Source organism: Apaloderma vittatum, unplaced genomic scaffold (assembly GCF_000703405.1).
Source record: "Apaloderma vittatum isolate BGI_N311 unplaced genomic scaffold, ASM70340v1 scaffold15774, whole genome shotgun sequence".
NCBI classification, from domain to species: Eukaryota; Metazoa; Chordata; class Aves; order Trogoniformes; family Trogonidae; genus Apaloderma; species Apaloderma vittatum.
In genome coordinates, this window is record NW_009711088.1 from 239 (window position 1) to 20,152 (window position 19,914).

The window sequence follows — 19,914 nt, forward strand, 5'->3', positions numbered from 1 at the left end:
CTCGCTTTAAATGCTTTTGTGGTCCCATAAAAAGTTTCACGACTCACTGCAAAATGTGTTTTAATTATTACAGTTGCTCTGACATTAAGCCCTGGGTGTTTCTCTCTTGCTTACTCTGTCGCTCCTCCATCCCCTTGCTTTCTTCTCTATTTTTTTTTTCTCTTACTGTCCTAACTCCTGATATTCTCCTCAAGACAGAGAATGCCCTGGTTAATGAGCCAGGCTGAAAAGCCCAGACCCTCCAAATGATACTGAATGGCAAGACTTCAGATCTTGAAATTACCCCTTTTCTTTGGACACTTAATTACTCCACAGGATTCAAACAGAAAACCCAATCCCACATGCTCAAAGAACATCTCAGAGGAGTCAAGTTAACAAGAACATTGACACAGGCCTGACCAGCCACTCCTGCAGAACTAACTGGTTGGTGGGCAGATGGATTTGGTGTCTCTCTGATCTGCTGTATGTGTCCTACTAACATAAAGACCGACTTACATAAACACCACTTCTCATACCTTTCACATCTGGCTATTTCAGTCCAGCAAGCATTTGGCAACTTCCTTCAGTCTGACCACTTTAGCTCAGTTTACCCATGAGATACAACCGTGTCCACAGGCATGGACCTGGGAGCCCAGAACACTGAAAATGTGATTTATGTCAATAAAGATTCCCACAGATTCCCAGTGCCTCCAGTGCTGTACTGGCAGACATCGGTTTTCCATTCCACCAGCTGAGCCTAACAACCAAAACAACAGAAAGAATCTCATCGTTTGCCCAGTGTCTGGTGTAACACAGAGCTGACGAAAAAGGTCAGTAACAATTAAATAATAGCATTGGAGACCCCTCCATGCCCCCAGCTCCTCCCCTCACGCCTCTCCTTACTTGTACAGACCATCTGGTTCCAGGCACTTGAAAACAACTGAGTAGAGGCTGGTTTCGGGGACATCTCCGTGGCTCCTACCCGCTGCCACGCAGGATGTTGCAAGGCCAGAAAGCAAATCATCCGCAAAGCTCAAGGATTCTCCTGGGGAGCAAAGAGATGAGCAAGACCAAAACATCAATACACATGCAAAATTATCGCTGACCATTTAGAAACCACCACAGGAACATACCTACACAGCACAGGCAGCCAACACAGTGTTACTGGCTGTGGCTGGTAGGAGAGTCTGAGACTGTATGTAGATACCAAAAAGCAAGCAGAAAACACACCTGGACCATCAGCTGTAACAGAAAACCCCATCAAAAAAACAGGGCCAGCAGCAAGTCCTCGCTTGGAGAGTAGAAGGGTGAACAGTCAGAGCATATGGACAACATGTGGAGTCACAGCAACCGCCACACAGGACCACCACCCAAGGAGACTCCAAGCCAGCAGAAGAGCTGGGAGCCTGGTTAAATAGGGCTCTCCTGCCCTAATTACACAGATGGTTTTTAAAGGGCACATGGGCTTTTTCAAAAATCACCTGTCACAGTGAAATGTATTTCTGCTATGTTAGATTATCAGGAAAGAAGACATTTTTAGAACTTGGATGGACTTGCTCTACCGTGGAAATTTTTTTTTTTAATTATTTTTTATTCAGTGAAAATCAGTAGCTTTGCACTCCCTTTCATATCCACTCTGCCAGCTCCTGGAGCTCTGACTGGAGCTCCTTCAGCTGTGCTGAAGCACACTTGCCTCTTTCCAAGCACTCAGAGAAGAAAAAATACTAATTAAAAAGGCTGAAAAACTTTTTTTTTTTTTTTGGTCTTCGGTTTATAAAGCTTATTAAACACTTAGACCACGACCCAGCTGAAACTGAAAATGCTCCATTTTATTAAGCTTTTGGCACCTGATTATCCGCTGCCGTGCAACCTGTCTCCTTGCAGCGGGCAGGCTGTCTATCGGTTCAACTCCCATTCCACAGCTGGAAACCCAAGGCACCAAGCAGTAACAAAACCAGAGCAGGTGCCCTGGTTGTGTCCCCATTCCCATCGATGGGAATCAGAGAGAGGGCTGCTGATCCGAGTTGTGCTGGTGTAAGCAAATGGGACCGCGGGTACCTCGGGCATGTGTAAATGTCAAGACACCGCAGCAGCAGGAGGAGGCGAATTCCCTTCTCAGCACTTCTCTTTAGTTTTCTAAAAGCAAAAGTGACCGAGGACTACTGAAATGAAGCATAAGTCTGGGTTCTTGGTACAGACTATAAGAAATAGCCAGCCCAGAAGTCTCGCTGTGTGGCTGGATTACCCAGGTAGAAGAAAATATCCCCTCCTCCCCAGCCCCCCCAAACCACATTTGCGTCTCGTCTCAAAATACACAACTCAGTAACAAATGTCCCCCTTGGCTAGAGAAAAGAGCAGCAATAAATTCTTTTCCTCCCTAAAGGAATCCAAGCCTTAATTATTCATTTTAATGCTCCCAGCACGACTTGTTCTTTCCAAACTTTTCTCTGGCAGCTCTGTCACTGCTCTCTGCAGCTTAACCCAGTCCCCAGCCCCGGGTCCGTACCAACCCCAAGTCACCTCAACGGGCAGGTTGGGTTGGCAGCGGTAAAATCACTGTTTGGAAGTCACAAATACTGAACAGCCTTCAGCAAGCCCCTTAGCTCTGTGCTTACAGTTTAAATAGATGAACAAAACTGCATTGCTCATTTCCAACTTTCATTTCCATCTCTCTTCATACAGCACCAGGCTGGATTGAGGAACTCCTTGTCACCAGAAGTTGGACACTGCTGAGACTTACAAACACGTAACAAAGAAGCAGGAACAAGTTGTGCTGCTGAGCTGGAGCAAGAGCTTTTAAACTTCTTCAGGTCTTATGCAACCTCCTTTCTGACCAGGAAGAAATTTCACAGGGGACAGATCACTCCATGGGTGCCTACTGTGGGATTTCACTCTTTTATCCGGAGCACTCATGGTTGACAGAAGCTGATGAAGGGTAGCAAAGAAAACAGCTGGGCAGAGAGACTGTGATGAGCAACTTGGCAAGACCAAGGGGAGATTTGGACTGGTCGTCCCCAGGTACAAGGAGCATCGACCAGGCTATCTGTGCTACAGAACACAAAGAGATGAGACAGGGAGTGCAGAGGGTGGAACCAGACTTTGCAGGAGACTGAAAATGGGACTGAAAATGTCATGTGCAACCATAGAATTAAAGTGTGTATGAAAATTGCACAGATATTTTTCCTTAAGGCACCCACTAACTTCCGAGCGCTCATCTTGGCAACGTCATCCATGGCCTTTCTGTGAGGGGAGAGGAGCAGGCTGCAGTGAGTGACACCTCAAAGCACAGTGTTGCCTGTGTCACACAGCGGTGGTTTGTCAGGGGGTCCCACCAGACCTGCCCCAGTTATGGAGAGTGTTTCTGTCCCCCTGGACAGGAGGAAATGAAGCTCCCTGGGTCAACGCAGCGTCAACTTGGGTTAAGCCAAACATCCCTGCAATAAAATCCCTCCAGCAAGAGGGTGTTTTATGTTCAATCCTGAGCCTCCGGGCAACTTTCCGCTCTCGTTGGCCCTACTGCGGTCAAACAAAAGCAAAGAGGTTTTTACACAAATAGCAAAACAGATGCTAGCAAAGATGCTGAAACCTCAGCCCCAAGGCTGAGAGCCTTTGTGCACCTGTATAAGCAGCGGTGAGCTGGCTGGTGGTGCCAGGCTGCATGGGCCATGGGATCTAAATCCCGAGATTTAGATTGGGACGTTGTCAGTGGAAAGCAATGAAAGCAACAAGTGCATTTGCTGGCATTGCAAGAGGACAATGGACCACTAACATTGCCCTGCAAGCAAAAAGTGGTCTTGAGATGTTGTAGCAATGGAGGAATAGTGACCAAACTGCACAGGGACATGCTGAGAGCTCAGTCCATAGCACTGCTCGTCCGTGCTTACGGACAAGGCACAGAGAAAGCAGGAGAGGAGGCTTCAGAGGGAAGAACAAAAAGCACAAGTTTACCATACAAGCAGTGACATCAAAAGGCCAAGTAAAGATACATGACTGACTGTATCAACAGGGCAGGCACTCAAACAGGAAGGAAATATTTAGGCTAATGGGCAGTAATGGCAAGAGAAAGTAAATTGGATATGAATAAATGGTCTACTCCTGAGAAGGGCAAATAACCTGACTATCTTTTGAGGAGTTTGATCACCGTATAAAAGGGATTATACGGATAAGTAGCTTGTGATGGAAAGCAAAGGGGCTTTTCTTCCCCGCCTGTACTTGTGTTCTCATGCACTCCGCCAGCAAATATAAAGAAAGATTTCAGCCTCCCAAAGCAGCCCTGAAGCACAAACCTTCTAGATTGCCGTAGCATCTTTGCTTGCATTATTAAATTTCAGAAAGAATCCAAAGGTTCTTTGCAGAGTAAATGATAGCTAAATAGATCATCTCTGTGGAGTAGGAGATATTTTATTGACCAGACAGCCATCTGTGTCCTTCATTAATAGTAATACATAATTGATGTTACGCTAAATAAAGGAATAAGCTGTTACAGATATCGAGGACAAATGACCAGCTCCTGTGAGGACGCCTCACCTGTGCTCACTTCTCTATAGTAAAAAATCCAGACCAGAGCTCAACATCCCTATGGTAAGTGCTGTGCACAAGATGCTACTTGCTGCACACTGATTACAGGTAATGAGGCAACCACGCTCAGCAATGGGATGCTGACACTGCCACCTGCACACCAAATCCCTGCAAGACTCTCTTTTCCCCACATTTCCATGTCACTGCCTCCCCAGGACTGGCCTGACCCAAACCATTCAATTCCCCAGGCAGCTTTTGAAAATCGATCTCTGCTCCACTAACGACTGCCGCGAAGACTCAGCTTTCTCCAGGTGGCATTTTCCTTCTTTCTCAAGTGCAGCCACTTGCTACTGCCTTGTCATCTTCTGAGGACGTCCCCGTGGGGTTTGGCAAACCTCCTCTTATATCGATTCTGGTGCTGTGGTGAGTCAGAGCTCTCCCTAAACCAAAGGAAAACAGGAGCATGCTCGGAGCTTGCAGTGGGGTTAGCCCCATTTTGTGAAGCTTTGCGAGCTTCTCCCAGCCACAGCGGGTCTGGCCACACCACAGCATATCAGTCAACCCACCGGTGATGGCTCTGGGAGAGCCACCTGGGAACCCAACTTGAAGTCTGGTCCGGAAGAGGAGGATACCCCCGACTCAGCTGCCTGCCTGCAAGGCTGAGCTGGCAAGCTGCTCTTGAGCGATTGCTATGGGCAGGAGGCTCAGACGGGCAGGAACGGGGACTGAGGAATGAAAATGGATGGCAGCAGGCTCAGACTGCTTGCCTGCAGCATCCAACAGTCTTAGTCTGCCTCAGTCCTTCCACCACGACCCGTGCCAGCGCCCAGCAGCTGCGGCCGGCAGGCGGGATGAATCACCCACCAACCATCCCACCGAAGACAACAAGAGTTACGGTGTTGAGTTCAACCAGACTAAACAAAAGAGCGAGGCCAGGAGCCTCCAGGAGGTTGGAGGAGCAGAAGGAAGCTTTGGGACCCTCACAGGTGTTCCCACACCTTCAGCCAAGAGCAGCACGGACTAAACCCAGGCAGTGAAAATCAAAGCAGAAATGAAGCCGAGAGGAGACCTCCCTGCTGCGATTCACCTTCGAGATTCCTAGAAAGAGCATGAAAGGGAAAGCAGGAAGGCACCAATGTCTGTGTCTTGACAGCTTCTTCACTAGACTGGATGAAACCAACCCTGCAATGTTACCAGTCACTTTCTTCTGATTGTGGTTTTCTCTCTTTGTCTTTCTCCCTTTTGCTTTTTTTCAACCTGTTTTCAATTTACTCTTGTGGCATCTCTGACTGTGACCTCATTCTGGTACTTAAGGGGAAAAGAAAAAGAGAGAGAGAGAGAGAGTGTCCTTTAAAAAAAGAAATGAAAGAAATCATATTTTATTTAGCCTGGTTGGTTTTGAAGCTTTAGCAGAAGAAAGATTAACCTTTTCTGCCTAACTTAATGAAAACAAGGAGAAAGCCTGTATGGATAAATAAATATCTGTGTGGGTATGGAGCAGGCACGATCGTGTTACAGCCCCGGTGGAGCCGTAATGGGGAACAGGCGCGTTCCTACGCAGCGGCTCCCAATTCCCGATCCATTTTCAAGGAAAGAAAAACAGAGTAGAATGTCAGAGGCCCAAGTGGGCATAAACGAGGGGACCCGGGGAAGGCAGATGGGGCCCAGTGAGTGACCTCCGGAGAAATGCCAGTGAAGCAGATGGAAAGAGAGACCTTACTCCACTTTGCTCTTGCCAGGTTTCGGTTCCTGAAACGAGGAAACAAATGGCACACTTGGCCCTCCAAGTTTGTCACCTTTTGGGGGTCCTCATCCCACCTTCCTCTTTGTCTGGGGCTCTGGAGGAAGAGGGGAGGTTCAGAGGAGGGCTGTGAGCAGAAGGCTTGGACCAAGCGTTGGGATGAGTAAGCGGGGAGCACGGGCTCGTAGGGCAGTTCCTCCACACTGAGGTGGTCCTGGGTTGAATGGACTTTGGATCTGGCACTTGGTGGGGGAAGGCAACGAAAGGTGGTTCATCTTGGAGATAATGGGATGATTTAAATTAGTGTAACGTAACTGCAGGCGATGGAGCTGTTCTGATTTACATCAGCAGATGGTCTGTCTTGCTGCCTAGAAGATCATTAAAAGCAAACCATCCCCACTGATCCCAGTGGAAGGATGTCAAAACCTCCTTCCCTATATGGCTTGCCAGATTACGAAAGAAATAAAAAGGTCTAGTTAATACTAAAAAAAAATTCTTCTGCCCACATTCTGGGAGCATCCATGCATGCCAGTGTCTGGTGTCAAATGGGAACATAAGCCCCACATCCAAAAAGCCTGTAGTCTCCAAAATAATTTCTTTGTCGTGACTTTTCTCAAAGAAAATCCCTCTGCTTGGTCACAGGTTGTCTCAGCTGAAACAGAAAAGTCAGTGACTATTCTGAGCATAGTTTGTGCCTCATTTGCCAGCTCATATAAAGGCACGAATTGCAGCACATCTCTGAACGACTTCACCTTGCCTAAGTTATAAATTTTGGGGGAATTTGCTTCCTAGGCCTCTGTGCTGCTAGGCACATTAATAATGATGATGAGCTCTCCTCTGGGCTTCCAAGTTCCTCTGCTGATGGAACACCATGTTTGTAGATGGCTAAATTTAAGGAGCAATGCTTTAGCTGAGCTAAGAGCAAAAGTTGCATTCCAGTGCCACAAAAGCACCTTGAATGGAGCAAGTTCTCCAGGGCTAGAACTTGCTGCCGACAGAGTGACTACGTGGAACTGAAGGATGGCCTGTCTTGCACCATTCTTCTCAAGAGCAGCCAGTTGAACTGAAGGAAACGGTCTTAATTTGGATGAGCTGCAATGTTCTGAAAAAACAATGCACAAGTGTATTCATGAGCGTATTCTTCTTTCAGGATCATCAGTAGGACTTACTGCTCCTTCACCTGAGCTCTCCACAGGCTGCTTATCACAGTTCTTTCACAAACAATATATAAGACCTTGGAAAAACCGCTTCAACTCGTGTAAAAATGCGTCACCTCCTCCATCTCCCCGAAGGCAGTATGCTGCTGAAGAAGAGTGAGAATTAATGCATTTCATTCTGTGCTCTGAGCCCTCCAGTATTTCTCAAGGTTCACTGGGTTGCTAAGGGTCAACCACAGCCAGACGAAAGCTGACTCTGCTATGCTTGGAGCCATCCAGGCATGAGCCAGTTCCAATCTCAAAGCCACGTATTCACATCAGCATGGTGGAGAGTCCAAGCAAATTTATCTATTCCCTCGGAGTTTGTTCTGGGCTCTGCAGCACGTTAAAATAGTTACTTGATTTCAAGGCAAAGTGGGAACCCATTTATGCTGGGAGTTGTGCAGACACAAAGCAAAGACACGAGCTTTGTCCTCAGATACTTCTTGTCTGGCACAAGATTTTGTCTGTTGCGGCAGATCTAGTTCTCACTCTCATCACCACAGATATAGTTCCCACCCTCATTCTTGCCTTCCTTTCATTTTTAGCTTCTTTTAAATTAGAGATTTCTAAACAATGGATCAGTGGTCCAGACTACTTGGTGGTCCCCAAGGCCCTTAGTCAGCAGTCTGTAGCAGACCCAGGGACTGCATGGAGCCTTACGTTCACCAGGAATCCCACCAGCCCTGCTACAGCCCCAGAGCCCCTCTCCTACAGCCTAAACTGATGTGTCAGATACATCAGAGATGGCAACAAAACCTGTGTCATAAGCTCTTTCTTCTTAAATGCAGAAAGCTACTGCACTCTTAGGGTCCCTAGGGGAACAAGCTGCTATCTGAAAAGAACTCCCAGATTTTGGATGGCTCCACCAGGCCGGACCACTGGGAGGTTCCATCTTCTTCTGGGATTAAGATGACTAAAGTTGAAGGGGAGCAGCTTTCCCCAAGAGATATGTCAGAGGACAAATCCTGGGATCCTTCCTAAAGAAAGGTCAGCGACAAGGTGATCCTGGCCAGTCCAAGCAGGCCCTGCTGATACACCTACATTGCACCCGACATGCAAGCATGCCTAGTGCACAAACTTCCTAACCTGCCTGGCACATGATGGTCTATGAAGAAAGCAGGGGAGACCTACCAAACAGCAGGGTCAGGTCCTTCATTTCCAGCATTCTCTTACATTTCTTTTATCAGCTCTTTACAACCACCGGAGATCAAGCCTTACACACATACAAATACCAGACTAGCAGGAGGGGGAAAGAACATTTCCTAGACAGAAACTCAGTGCGCAATTAATCGCTAAAAACACAATTATCTTGGGTGATTTGTCAAATCAAATTAATGTAAACCTACTCTGAAAAACCATCAGCTGCTCTGCGCTTCACCTCTCTTTGCACTTATTGGGAAAGTGAAATTTCTGGACTTCAGAGATCAGACAATTTCTTTTCTATCACCACCGTTGCCTGACCCTGCTCCTCATTCCCTCTTACACCTCATGGCTCAGTGCTGGAAAGTTGACCAGTCTGCTACCTGTAGTGGCAGCCAAGTTAAAGAAAATATTCTTTGTTTGGTTCCATTTATTCTAAATAGAGGTAATATGCATAGACGCTGATGAATTAGGGATAAGACTTTGGACCAGTATATTCCAAAGGGCTCAGAGCACACGACTGCAGCCAGATCTGCAGCCAATGAACGCTTACAAAAATTGGTCCTGATGGAGGGACTCACAGGGAAGCAGACCTCTTATTTGGCCCTAATATGCATTTTTGGACATTTGAGAATGTGGGGGCAGATCCTCAGTTAATAAAATCTCCTGTAGCTCCCTTGAAGTCAATGGAACAATAACAGTTTACACTAGCTGAGTTTCTGCATCCTGGCTGTGAGCTATTTGGAACAACTACACCATAATGATTATTACAGATATTTCAGATCCCTTGTCTAAGATGGATAGGAGAACACCCCTGCATAAGAAAATACAGTTGATTTGCTATGATTTCCAAAGAACTATTGACCCATATCTTGCAAACATTTACACATGTTTAGCTTTATTCATGTGAGTTGTTCCATTACACTCATGTGCCAGATAAACTAATGTACATGCTTGAAGGACTGAGGTTAAAACTTGTGCAAACACAGTGAGTTCTAAATTTTTTTGTAGATATGTTGTTACCTTGGATTCAGACTAGAAAGCATGTGCCTCTTTTCACAACTCTCCCTTTATCCAAGCAGGTATCACAAGAGAAGCCAAATGTGGTATCAGGATAAAACTGAGCCAAGAAGCAAACTCAGAAGCTAGAAAACACCCACTTGGTCAGGACCAACGTATGCAAGAGTTGACGTCAGTTCTTGAACAAGGAATTATCTGGGTTACTACAGTATATTCACAACAATTCTCTTAACACAGCTAGTGGATCATTCACTTATTGATTTCCCCATAATTACGTTAGCATTTTTCTTAGAGTTTTGATTCATTAGAAGACACAAGTCAGTGAAGAGAACAAAGGGCTGGGAAGATCTTGGCCATGAGGAGTCTACGTCACCATCATATCAGCAATCACTCCATCTTTTGCACTAGATCCCCTCTGACCTTGTGGTCAGACAGGATCTCCTGCACCACTGCACAGTCCCACTGCTCACAAGGACAGAATACAACCTCTCATTTCTTAAATTGAGCTGGTTTTGCTTCCTTGAGGACAAAATATGTATCAACAAGGCACCCGACACCCAGAGACTTCAATGCACTTCACAAAGAACGTTAAAACCTCCAAGAACGTGGCAGCACTTATTTCCCTCAAACAGGACGTGAGCTCCATTGTGATCACACCTGCAGCGTCAGCAGGCAAAGGAGCAGGGATGCAAAGAAAGTAAATTGGTTTTTCAAGATAGCAGGCAAAAGGCAAATTCGAGGCTATAGCCCAGAGCCCCAGCTCAGGTCTCTAACCAATAAGAGCTAGCTTTCATCTCTGAAAAACTATTAACCCTTTTTTAGAAGTGAGGAACCTCCAGGCACTGGTGATACTTGCCGTAAGTGCACAGCAGGACGTCGGCAAGGAAGGAATGTCTTCTGTTCTGAATTGCAAGTCAGGCTTCTCAAATCAATCCTGACATCCACAGGAAAAGGGAATTGTTAGTAGCCAAGACAGCTTTCATGGATGGAGTCTCCTGGGAACCCGCTTCATCAAAGGCCCTCTATGGTGAGAACAGTTGTTTGACTCCTAGATGTCCTTGGCAAAGCAAGGTATCCGGGCATGCTTCCCATCCCTGGGATCACCGATCGCTCTGGAATGGTTAGCTGGAGACACGTCATCGCCAGGGACTGTGCAACATCTTACCACTCAGGCGACAAAAGACAGATTCCCAGAATGAGCAGAGCAGGATTAAGCCAAGTGGTAAATGGATTCCAGGGCTGTTCCAGGATCTGTGCTGATGAGGGAAGCCAGTGCCAGGTAGCCAACCCGGAGCTCGTACAGTGAGGTTATCACTTCCCTCCTTTCTTCAAATCCGTAAATAGAACCCAAACATCGCTTCGGGCCATGTTAAAGAGATAAGGTGAGCCTCTCCCATCCCCTGCAAAGCTTGAAATAGAAGACCCACTACTCCCTATCCTAAGCATCAAGCGTAGGATGTTGACATTTAGCAGTAGGGAAAATTACCCAAACAATGAACCCTCTCATGTCTCTCTTCCCCCACCTCCCGTCCCTTGGTCCCCTGGAAAATGTTCATAAAGTGAAGTGGAAAAAAAAAAGCCAACCCAAACCCCGACAACCAAACCCCAACCTTCCTAAGGCTGTGGAAATAACGTGTAGAGGAGAAGAGTGAGTCAGGCTCTGCGAACTGTGAGCAGGTCACCAGTCATGAGGGCAGAGATGATTCACCAAAGCAGCAAGAACTGGAAGGTAGAAGAGACCAAAAAGAGGGTGCGGAAAGAAATTTGTGTCCAAAAAGAGAAGGAAATAAGAAATTAAATGGTCCTGGGCTGCATGCACCTTGCTCTTTATCAAACACCACCCAGCTGGAACTGACCCAGGATGACTCACTTGACAGTGGTGTAATTATTCCCTTGGTGCTTTGTCCAGACTTTCTTTAAGAGAAGGAGGGCACGCAGGCAGCACAACCTCAACTCATCCCCATCCACTGCTCTCCCCGCTCTTCTTCCCCTGCCTGAGATGCTCAGCTGAGCCTCAGTCCTCTGCTGCCTCTGCTTCCACCTCTCCTTTCCAGCACCCATTCCCTTTAACTGTGACAGTGTTGTGGGGCTCTGATTTCCCATAAAAGAGGCCTTCAAGGAGATGAGAAAACCAGGGCCGGCTTAGGAGCATGGCATACCATGGGAAGGTCCTCCTGGATGCCACTGGCACAGAAGGCACAGTGTCCAAGAGATGAAGAGGAGGACAGGGCTCAGGTATCTGGAGAGAACTCCACCTGCCAGAATGCTCTCCTGCTATTCCCTCTATCCATCGTTCCCCCTCAGTTGTCCCCTACCCCTTTTATTTAATACGCATAAAAATTCACACATAAAAAACTTGCTCTGAAAAAAACTCTAAATGCAGGAAAAAAAGAAAAGAAGAAAAAGAAAAAAGAATATCCCTCCCTCTCAAGTTCACAATGAGAGCTGTAAAACTTTTTTCTGCTTGGAAAATTCTCTCAGTCAGTTTTTCCTACTGTTTAATCCCTGCGTTGAGTTACACAGAATGAGTAAACACATTTTATAAGGTTCTAATTCATACCTAACCCATACAGTTTATAGCTTAAAATAGTAAAATATACACAGGCATGCACACTTTTTATACATACATATATATATATATATGTATATACACACTCACACATAAGCATAAAATAGCTTTGGTCCCACTCCTGCAAGTCTCCCAGCAGCAGGTCGGACTGCTCCAGCTTGTGCTCTGCTATGAAAGCAGCCCGGTGTGCTTAGGTGTGAGCTAGCTGGCCTGGGGAGTAGTTTCTTCTCCAGATTCCTGCAACCTCCTTTGCAATAAATAATTAGTCTCGTTAAGGGAATGGCAGGATCCACTGCTCCATACTTAGAGGACCAAGGAATGCCACCACTGTCAGTAGTGCAGCCGAAGCCTCTGCTGACACGAGTGCAAATGGAGCAATTTGTGCCAGCTGAGAGCCTGGCTCTGCATCACGCTTGGTGCGGTGCGACAACTCTGAGCAGGAAGACAACAACAGAACCCCCCAGAAAATGTCCCAGACATTGGATTTTGTGGTTCTCCAGAAAAGACTTTTTGCGGCATTTGTTTGATTTATGGGATCTGCTGCCCTGAACCCCACGTATTCCCCTGATGGGCTTTCCTCTCCCACAGGGCATTCAGGGAGAAATCAGAGCGACAATTAACTTATTTTCATTTCCTGACTCACTCTCAGGCCTCCCAACATCTTGTTTTTCCTCAGCCCTGCTTGTTTACCCCAGCCTCAACCCCTCTTCTATACAGAAACCAAAGGAAAAGCAGGAAAAAATATAACCCCAGTAAAGGGCATGGGTCAGCTGGAAACCTGCACTGCAACAACACAACCACCTGGTCTTCATCTCCTCAACTTTGTCTTCTCGTCTTCCAGCACAGCCTCCACTCAAGTTGTAAGTAAGCCAAGCAAAAATGAGTTGACCCTTGAAGTAACTTTTTATTTTAAGCCAGAGTGCCCCTGTTCCTGTATCCTTTGAGTCCTCGAGCAGCCTTGCACCAAAGCCACCTCCCTTTGGTTCATCTCCAAGGACCACGCTCCGGGTCTCCGAAAGCAACCCCGGCTACTGCTGCCTGAACCATGTCCCCAGGGGAGCCGGCACTGTCACCATCCCTGCTTTTCTCTCCTCTTTTTATTCCTTCTGTCCATTGCTTTTGTTAAAAAACAAGGTCCCAGTTTTTCAAATGCAAAGATTGTCTTGGAGACTCAGATTTCTGTGAGATTTTTTGATACACAGTTTCTCCAAGGGTGTATAAAAGCACTCTGGGTCATCAAGGTGAAAACATGGGCTTCGTTCAAGCCCGTCCTGTTCATTTCTGTGATAACTTGTCACTTGAAGACACAGTTAAAAGCCATTGCTCAAGCTAGAGATTTGAAATTGCTTCCAGTCACACAAAATGTGAGATGTAGGCTTCGGGCCCCATAATGCTATTTTCATTTTCCTCCTCCTCCAAGAAAATAAACCGAGTGTTTATTTCCTGAATGCTCTGGTCTAAGAAAGGGCAAAACTTTCCTCCAGGAGCCAGGTGGCTGGAAAGGGAAGGCAGAGGCAAATATTTGCCGAATTTGTCAATGAGCTCTTATTCCATTTTTCTTATTAATATTTATTTAGACATAATGTGAGGGAAACCTGCTCAGACCACAGCAATGCGGGAGACTCCACTGTTACTCTCCTTGTGCCAGCTGCTGGTGGGGAGGGATGAGAGAAGGGAAAACAGAGACAAAGAGAGAGTGTCAGGGAGCTCACAAGCAGTTTAGAGAAAGTCATGGGTTTTGTCTTCACTTAGCAGAAGATGGGATGCCTTGAGAAAGTCAATGCACCCATGGACCCTGTGATGGGTCAAAGAGGATGAACAGCTTGGCTTTCCTTGCTGATACTCGAGCACAGGTGTAGCTCCGAGAGAGAAAATCACCTCATCATAGAGCCCTCTGTGGGGTTTTCTTAGTATTTTAAAGGAAGGAATCATTAATGACACGGAGACAAGGAGAATAAACGGCAAGCCCAGGCTGAGTAAATTGTGTGAGATGAACCTGATGTATTTCTTCAACGAGACAGTTCATTCCCTAGACACAAGAAGCGTGGTACAATCTAATTTGTCTGGGTATCAAGAGGCACCATGACATGACATGGGCAATTATTAGGTAAGCTTGAAAAGATGGGAATCAGCAGAAGAATTACACATCAGGTAAGGAACTGAGTAATGGACAAGTGAAAACAGGCTGTGCTGAGAAGAGAGTGAAGGGAACTGAGTTATAACGAGCAGAGTTCTTCAGTGATCAGGCTTGTAATCAATCTTATTTCTCACTGGAAATACAGCAATGGTTTTAGCACTGATGAAGTGGAATGCATTATTAGTGCATAGGAGAGCAGAGGATCAGTCAAAGGAAATTAAAAGATCTTGAGGGCTTTAGTCACACAACTGGAATGAAACTTAGCATTTAAAAATGCAAATTAGCCTAAAGATGGACACTCAAATAGTTCTGTTTTTAACAGGAGCCTGTGCAGATAGAAACAGAAGAGGAGAAATGCCCAGATGCACTGGCTGGACACTTCACAACAACATCTTTCTGCTGGATGAGAGGTTGGAGAAAAAGAAAGGAAATTCTTGGATCAGCTTAGAAAGGGTCTTCCAGTAGAAACAGAGAAGAACCAAATCCTTTGATAGCAAAAAGCTGAAGATGGTGGCCCACGACCTGCCTTTCACCAGCGAATCACAGAGACCCTCCAGCCCAGCTCCTTCAAAGCAGAGCCTGCTGCAAAGACAGGGCACGGTGGCTCGGGGCTTTATCCAGGTGACTTTTGAAAATCTCCTCCAAGAGCTGGTGCATAAATAATCACTGCCCGGTAACAGAAATCCCACTGGGCTGTGGTGTCCAGGAGGAACGACCTGGATGTACTTCTGCAGGGCTTCAAAGCCCCAGCACTGCTGGCTCCCCAAACTGGTCGGGAGGTACCTGGGCTGCGAGCGTGTCCCCTGTTGCCCTCCACTGGAGAGAAGGCGAATGTCACACCGCTGTGTCACACGTCTGGGGACAGCACATCCTAAAAGCATCTCCTCTTTCAGCTGGGGTAACAGTCTGTGGTCTGGGAACAGAGCAGCTGAACTCTAGCTCTGTTTGTGCTCTGACTGCGTCTCGTGTAGCAACAGCTGGGGGCCATAGGTTTGCTCAAACCACAGCCAGACGATCGGAAATCAAAATGATATTCATATATTAATTAACATCTGGTTACTCGTCTAATTACACGATCCAATGTGCATGAGTTTTTTGTTCCCTTCATATTTTATGCATCGAATGAAAACTAAACAAATGTTGCAAAAGCAACAGCAGAAAAGCAAAAAAACAAACACTGCCCGAGTTTGTACTTGTAACACTTACTGACATATCAGTCTAATTAATATGTAAAAAGGGACATGACTAAACCATGACGACGAAGATGGTGGCGACACTGAACTGGAATTAACATCCAGCCTCATTCAACCTGGTCATTTTTCATTAAACTGGGCTTCCCTTTACACATATTCTTCCTTTAAAAAAAATGTAATAATTTGTTAAAACTGAGCAGTCCAGGGCCTGACTTAGCAAATTATGACTTACTCATTTGCAAAAGCCACTTCTAATGAAAACTGGCCCTAAAAAATTTCAGCCAGGCTATAAAGCACCATCCCAAAGGAAAGGCGTTGATGTCACCCTGCCTGTGCAACACATCTGACAGCGCCTGGTGGCTTCTGCCACACTTTGGGGACAGAAATAAAAAGAAGGAGGGGGAAGGAAAACCAGAATAATTAAGGAAAGTCATCCCTCGGGTCACTGGATACATCAGCCTGTGTGTGTGGCTGCCCAGGGGTGGGTAAGAGGATGTCTGGTGCCCACCAGCGAGGTGATGGGGACAGGGTGCACCCAGGTGAGAAAAGCTGAAGGCTTGGCTTTGCACTTGGTTCCAGCTTATGTTTGGGTTTTCTGAGATGGGGGCACTGTGAGGGGAGGCAGAGGGGTAAATAAATGTCCAATGGATGCTGTCCCAGGATTAGTCACTCTCTCAAAAGGACTGCAGGCTGCATTAAAAACACAACAACAACCAGCCCTAGGTTTACAAACTCCTTTCTGAACCCAGCAGAAAGAGGGGAGCAAGAGGAGTCTTGGGGCTTGCAGAGGTGGAAGGTGACAAGGTTTCGGGAAGTAGCTCGCACAGAAGCGGGGCTCCCCGGCACCCCCCACCCAGTGCCCACCCTGCCTGAGCACCAGGCCAGAAATCTGGCTCTGTTGGATGCTGGGGCCATGGAGAGAACGTAAAGCAACCGCTCACTTTGTGGGTGGACTGGTGTCCACGCTGGAAGCCCCTCGCCAGCACAGCAGATAGACCTGGGATATGAGCACACACCTCGGATGCAAGCTCTGAAGGGTTAATACCCCCAGACAGCAGCTGAGAGGGCCCAAAGAGGAGCTTTCTCTCCTCATCCCAGGTTGCCATCCTTCCCACAGACCACCCCAAGCCCAGAGCCCTGCCCCACGGCAGCGAGGGGTGACCTGGCTGCAGCATCTCTGTGAAGGTGACCAGGCAGGGTCCCACCAGAGCAGTGATTTTACGGTTAGCACACAGACTCCCATAACCCAGTAAAGAAGTTTCTAGCCCTTACTGCATCTCTGCATGAGGCCAGCTCTGTGCTCAGCTACCCGAGAAGAGGATACCCAGGAAAACACCCCTCCAAGCAGAGCAGGTAGCACGGCCTCAGCACGCTGGCCCAGCACTTTCCGTACGCTCAGCTCCTACAACACTGGCAAACTTTAACTGTTTGGGTTGAAATTTTCCACACTGGGTATCTGCCTCAGGCTGGATTTTTGTTGGAAAGTTTCAGACAAAACAAGTCCAGCCAATTCCAACAAGGCAGCTCAGGAAAAAAAATACAGTTTTCCTCATGTAAAAAAAAGAAAAAAAGTCAAAAAACCAAACCCAACTTACAACTTTTGTTGTGAAGCCCCAGTGTTCAGAGCAGGGACTTGGCATTGGGCAGACAGGGTGGTCACTGCATTAATGACAGGGCTCTCTCGTTAGAAATTTCATTCGAATTGGCAGCGCTGCACAGCCAGCAGCCCTCAGTCTGCACACACTCCCTAGACAGGTCGTTTGGCTTCTCCTAGGTTCCCCGAGATGCTTCAGCCTCTCACAGCTCCTGCACTGGACCACAACATGTGCACATCCCTCCCAAAGGGTGGGCGAGCTGAAATGCAGCCCGTAGCTTCGGCACTGCTTATTCAGGGACCGAAAACCATCGATGATCGCTTCCCAATTGCCAGAGGAGGGGCAGCGCGCGCATTAAACACTACTGCAAGAGTAATGCAGGAAGGGCAGAGGCTGTGCAGGGGCTGCAGATGACGCTGAGCTAGGTCTCGATGAGGACTCTGCAAGACCACCATGGGTGAATGCACCGAGAGATCTCACTGCGTGCAGAAGAGCCTGAATTCAAGGGCTTCACCCGTCTCCTGCAGACACGCACTGGGGAACATCACTGACATCTGTGGGGCAGGATTCATAAAGGAAAAACAGATAAAAGAAAACAATAAAATCCAGCAACAAAGCAATATAGAAGCTTCTTGGCAAATTATGACCTATTCTGTGTGAACAGGCCTCGCTGCTTTGCTTGTTTTAGTGCACTGGAGTTTCTCTTCTATTAATTGTTTTAATTGCAAGCAGTAACAAAAACCACACGGTGCCATTTGCTCAGCAGGTAGCCCCGCTGGCATGGCACGCAAGCAGAAAGCTCTTAAGCTGCCAAATAAATCACTTCAGCTGGTATTTACCTCCCTTCAGCCCTCTCCAAACCAGGCATCTAGTTAGGTTCTTCTTTTAGTCAACAGAAAGGTAAGGATATCTCCTGACAGTGATTCATCTCACCCAGAAAATGCTACTGAAGACGTGCAAGACAGATTTCACTTGGAGGAAACCTGTGCAGCTCCACCAGCCAGCACAGGGGTCTGGCCATGCCAGTTAGGCAGATGACAATAATGAGGATGTGTCCAGGACTAAGGATACAGGTAAAACATGGTGGAAACAACCAGTCTCACAGTCAAACTCTTCTGCCATACACACCATGAAGGAAGCATGTCTGAAAAGTGGACGCAGGCTGAGTTTCAGAAAGCAGGATCACAAGAAGACACCCCACAGGTCCACATTTCTATCCAGGTAGCTTCAACTACTCTGATCAGAATCACAGCCAACGCAACCCAGCAGCAGGACATCTCCTTCAGAGCTACGTGGACACCAGCACGTGGGAGCTTGCACCCACAGGCTCAGAGCCTATCACTCTGGCCAGTGGGCACCAACCAGGCTGGCAAGTCCCAGCAACTGGTAATGCTCAAGACAACCCTTACCTTCAGGGCTGTGGGCTTCAACTCTACCTTCCCCAAATGGGAAAAAAAAAGAAGAGTACCCTGTCCCAGAGATGGTTGCTAGGATAAAAATAATCACAAGACACCATAAAATACTGATGGAATAACATCTCAGATAGAGCAAAATGTCAGACCTTCATCTGCTAGAGTATCCCACTCCCCTCTTCCAAATTCTTAACGTCATCTAGCATCGAGTCGGGCTCACAACTCACGCCCTAAATTGGATCAGGATGCTCGGTAGGTATGAGCTTGTCCTTCCTCTCTGCCTGCTCCATGGTCTTCAAGACTGCTTTAGTCTTCAGGGTTCCTACCTTCACCAGCATCAGAAAATGTGCCAGGAGGAAGGAACAGAAAGAAACCCAAAGGACACAACTATCATGTGAAACTCTGGTGTGAATGGCGCAACCGTTTGCGTTCCAGGGGGCTTGGGAAGGGGTGGTGGGAGCTGGCAGGGTGGGCAGTTGCTCAGAGGAAACCACAGAAGACTGACCAAGCACTTGAAAGATTCCACGCATGCCTCCTAGATATGCCGGCGTGGTTACAAAATCCCTGCCTGGATTGGGTGGTGGCATGCACTTGGGGAAAAAATAAGCGGGGGAGTGGGAGAAGAAAGAAAAGAAAAGGAAAAAACAAAACCCCAGACAACCGTTCATGGGACACACAGAGGGCTGCAAGTCCTCTGCTTTAACGAGACGCCGCAGGCATCGCTGCCTTGGAATGTGGGCTATGCTTGTGGTCCGTGAGGCGACTCGCTGAAGCCTTTGGTCACATTAAGCAACATTACATGATAATGCTGCAGCACTTTCAGGCTGAGGGAGATGACTCTGGATGGAAAGGCATTGCTGTAAACCTGGGAGGGAGAAGAACATTCCTTCGGATACTTTTTTTGGCTGGTTGTGTCCTCCCTTCCCGCCTCCCACCTCTCTCTCCTTTTCCCCCCTCCTCCTCCTCTTGGAGAATTGGTTGACAGCAAGTTGTTGGGGTTTTTTTTACTAATATTTCCATACTAAATAGAAAGGAAGAGTGTGAAAGGCCATGAGGAGTGGTGGCAGCTAGACAGTGGAATCTGCAAGTGAAGGGTGGAGTTGGAGCACTGGAGAGGTGCCGGTTATTTATAGGGTATGAGAACATAAAAAAATGTCTGGTCCCTTTAAGGCCCCTTAATCCAAACAAAAGGATGGAAAAAAAAAAAAAGGAGAGAAGCAAAGACATCTCTGCACCAGACTGCAAAGTGTGAAGGAAGACTGGGCGATGAGCTGGCATGGTCCTGCCCCATCACTCCAGCCAGACCCGCGCCCCTCGGCACCGTAGGGCAGCATCAGGCTCGGGCGGTGGGACCTGCATCAGGGCGAGGGGCTCCCCAGGCAGCCCCCCCACACCGCGGCCCTGAGGGGGG

At 47.3% G+C, this 19,914-nt stretch overlaps 1 protein-coding gene across 1 annotated transcript in view; it reads right to left on the reverse strand.

The window, feature by feature from the left end:
• Window positions 1–882: 882 nt before the first annotated feature.
• The window catches only part of LOC104272522 (astrotactin-2-like), a gene marked incomplete at its 3' end in the record, with an annotated part of 65,896 nt that continues 46,864 nt past the window's right edge, over window positions 883–19,914 (reverse strand). Inside the window, exon 4 of the mRNA XM_009867538.1 lies at window positions 883–1,024. Within this exon, the coding sequence (XP_009865840.1) occupies window positions 883–1,024 (142 nt within the window). The remainder of the gene's footprint in view (window positions 1,025–19,914) is intronic.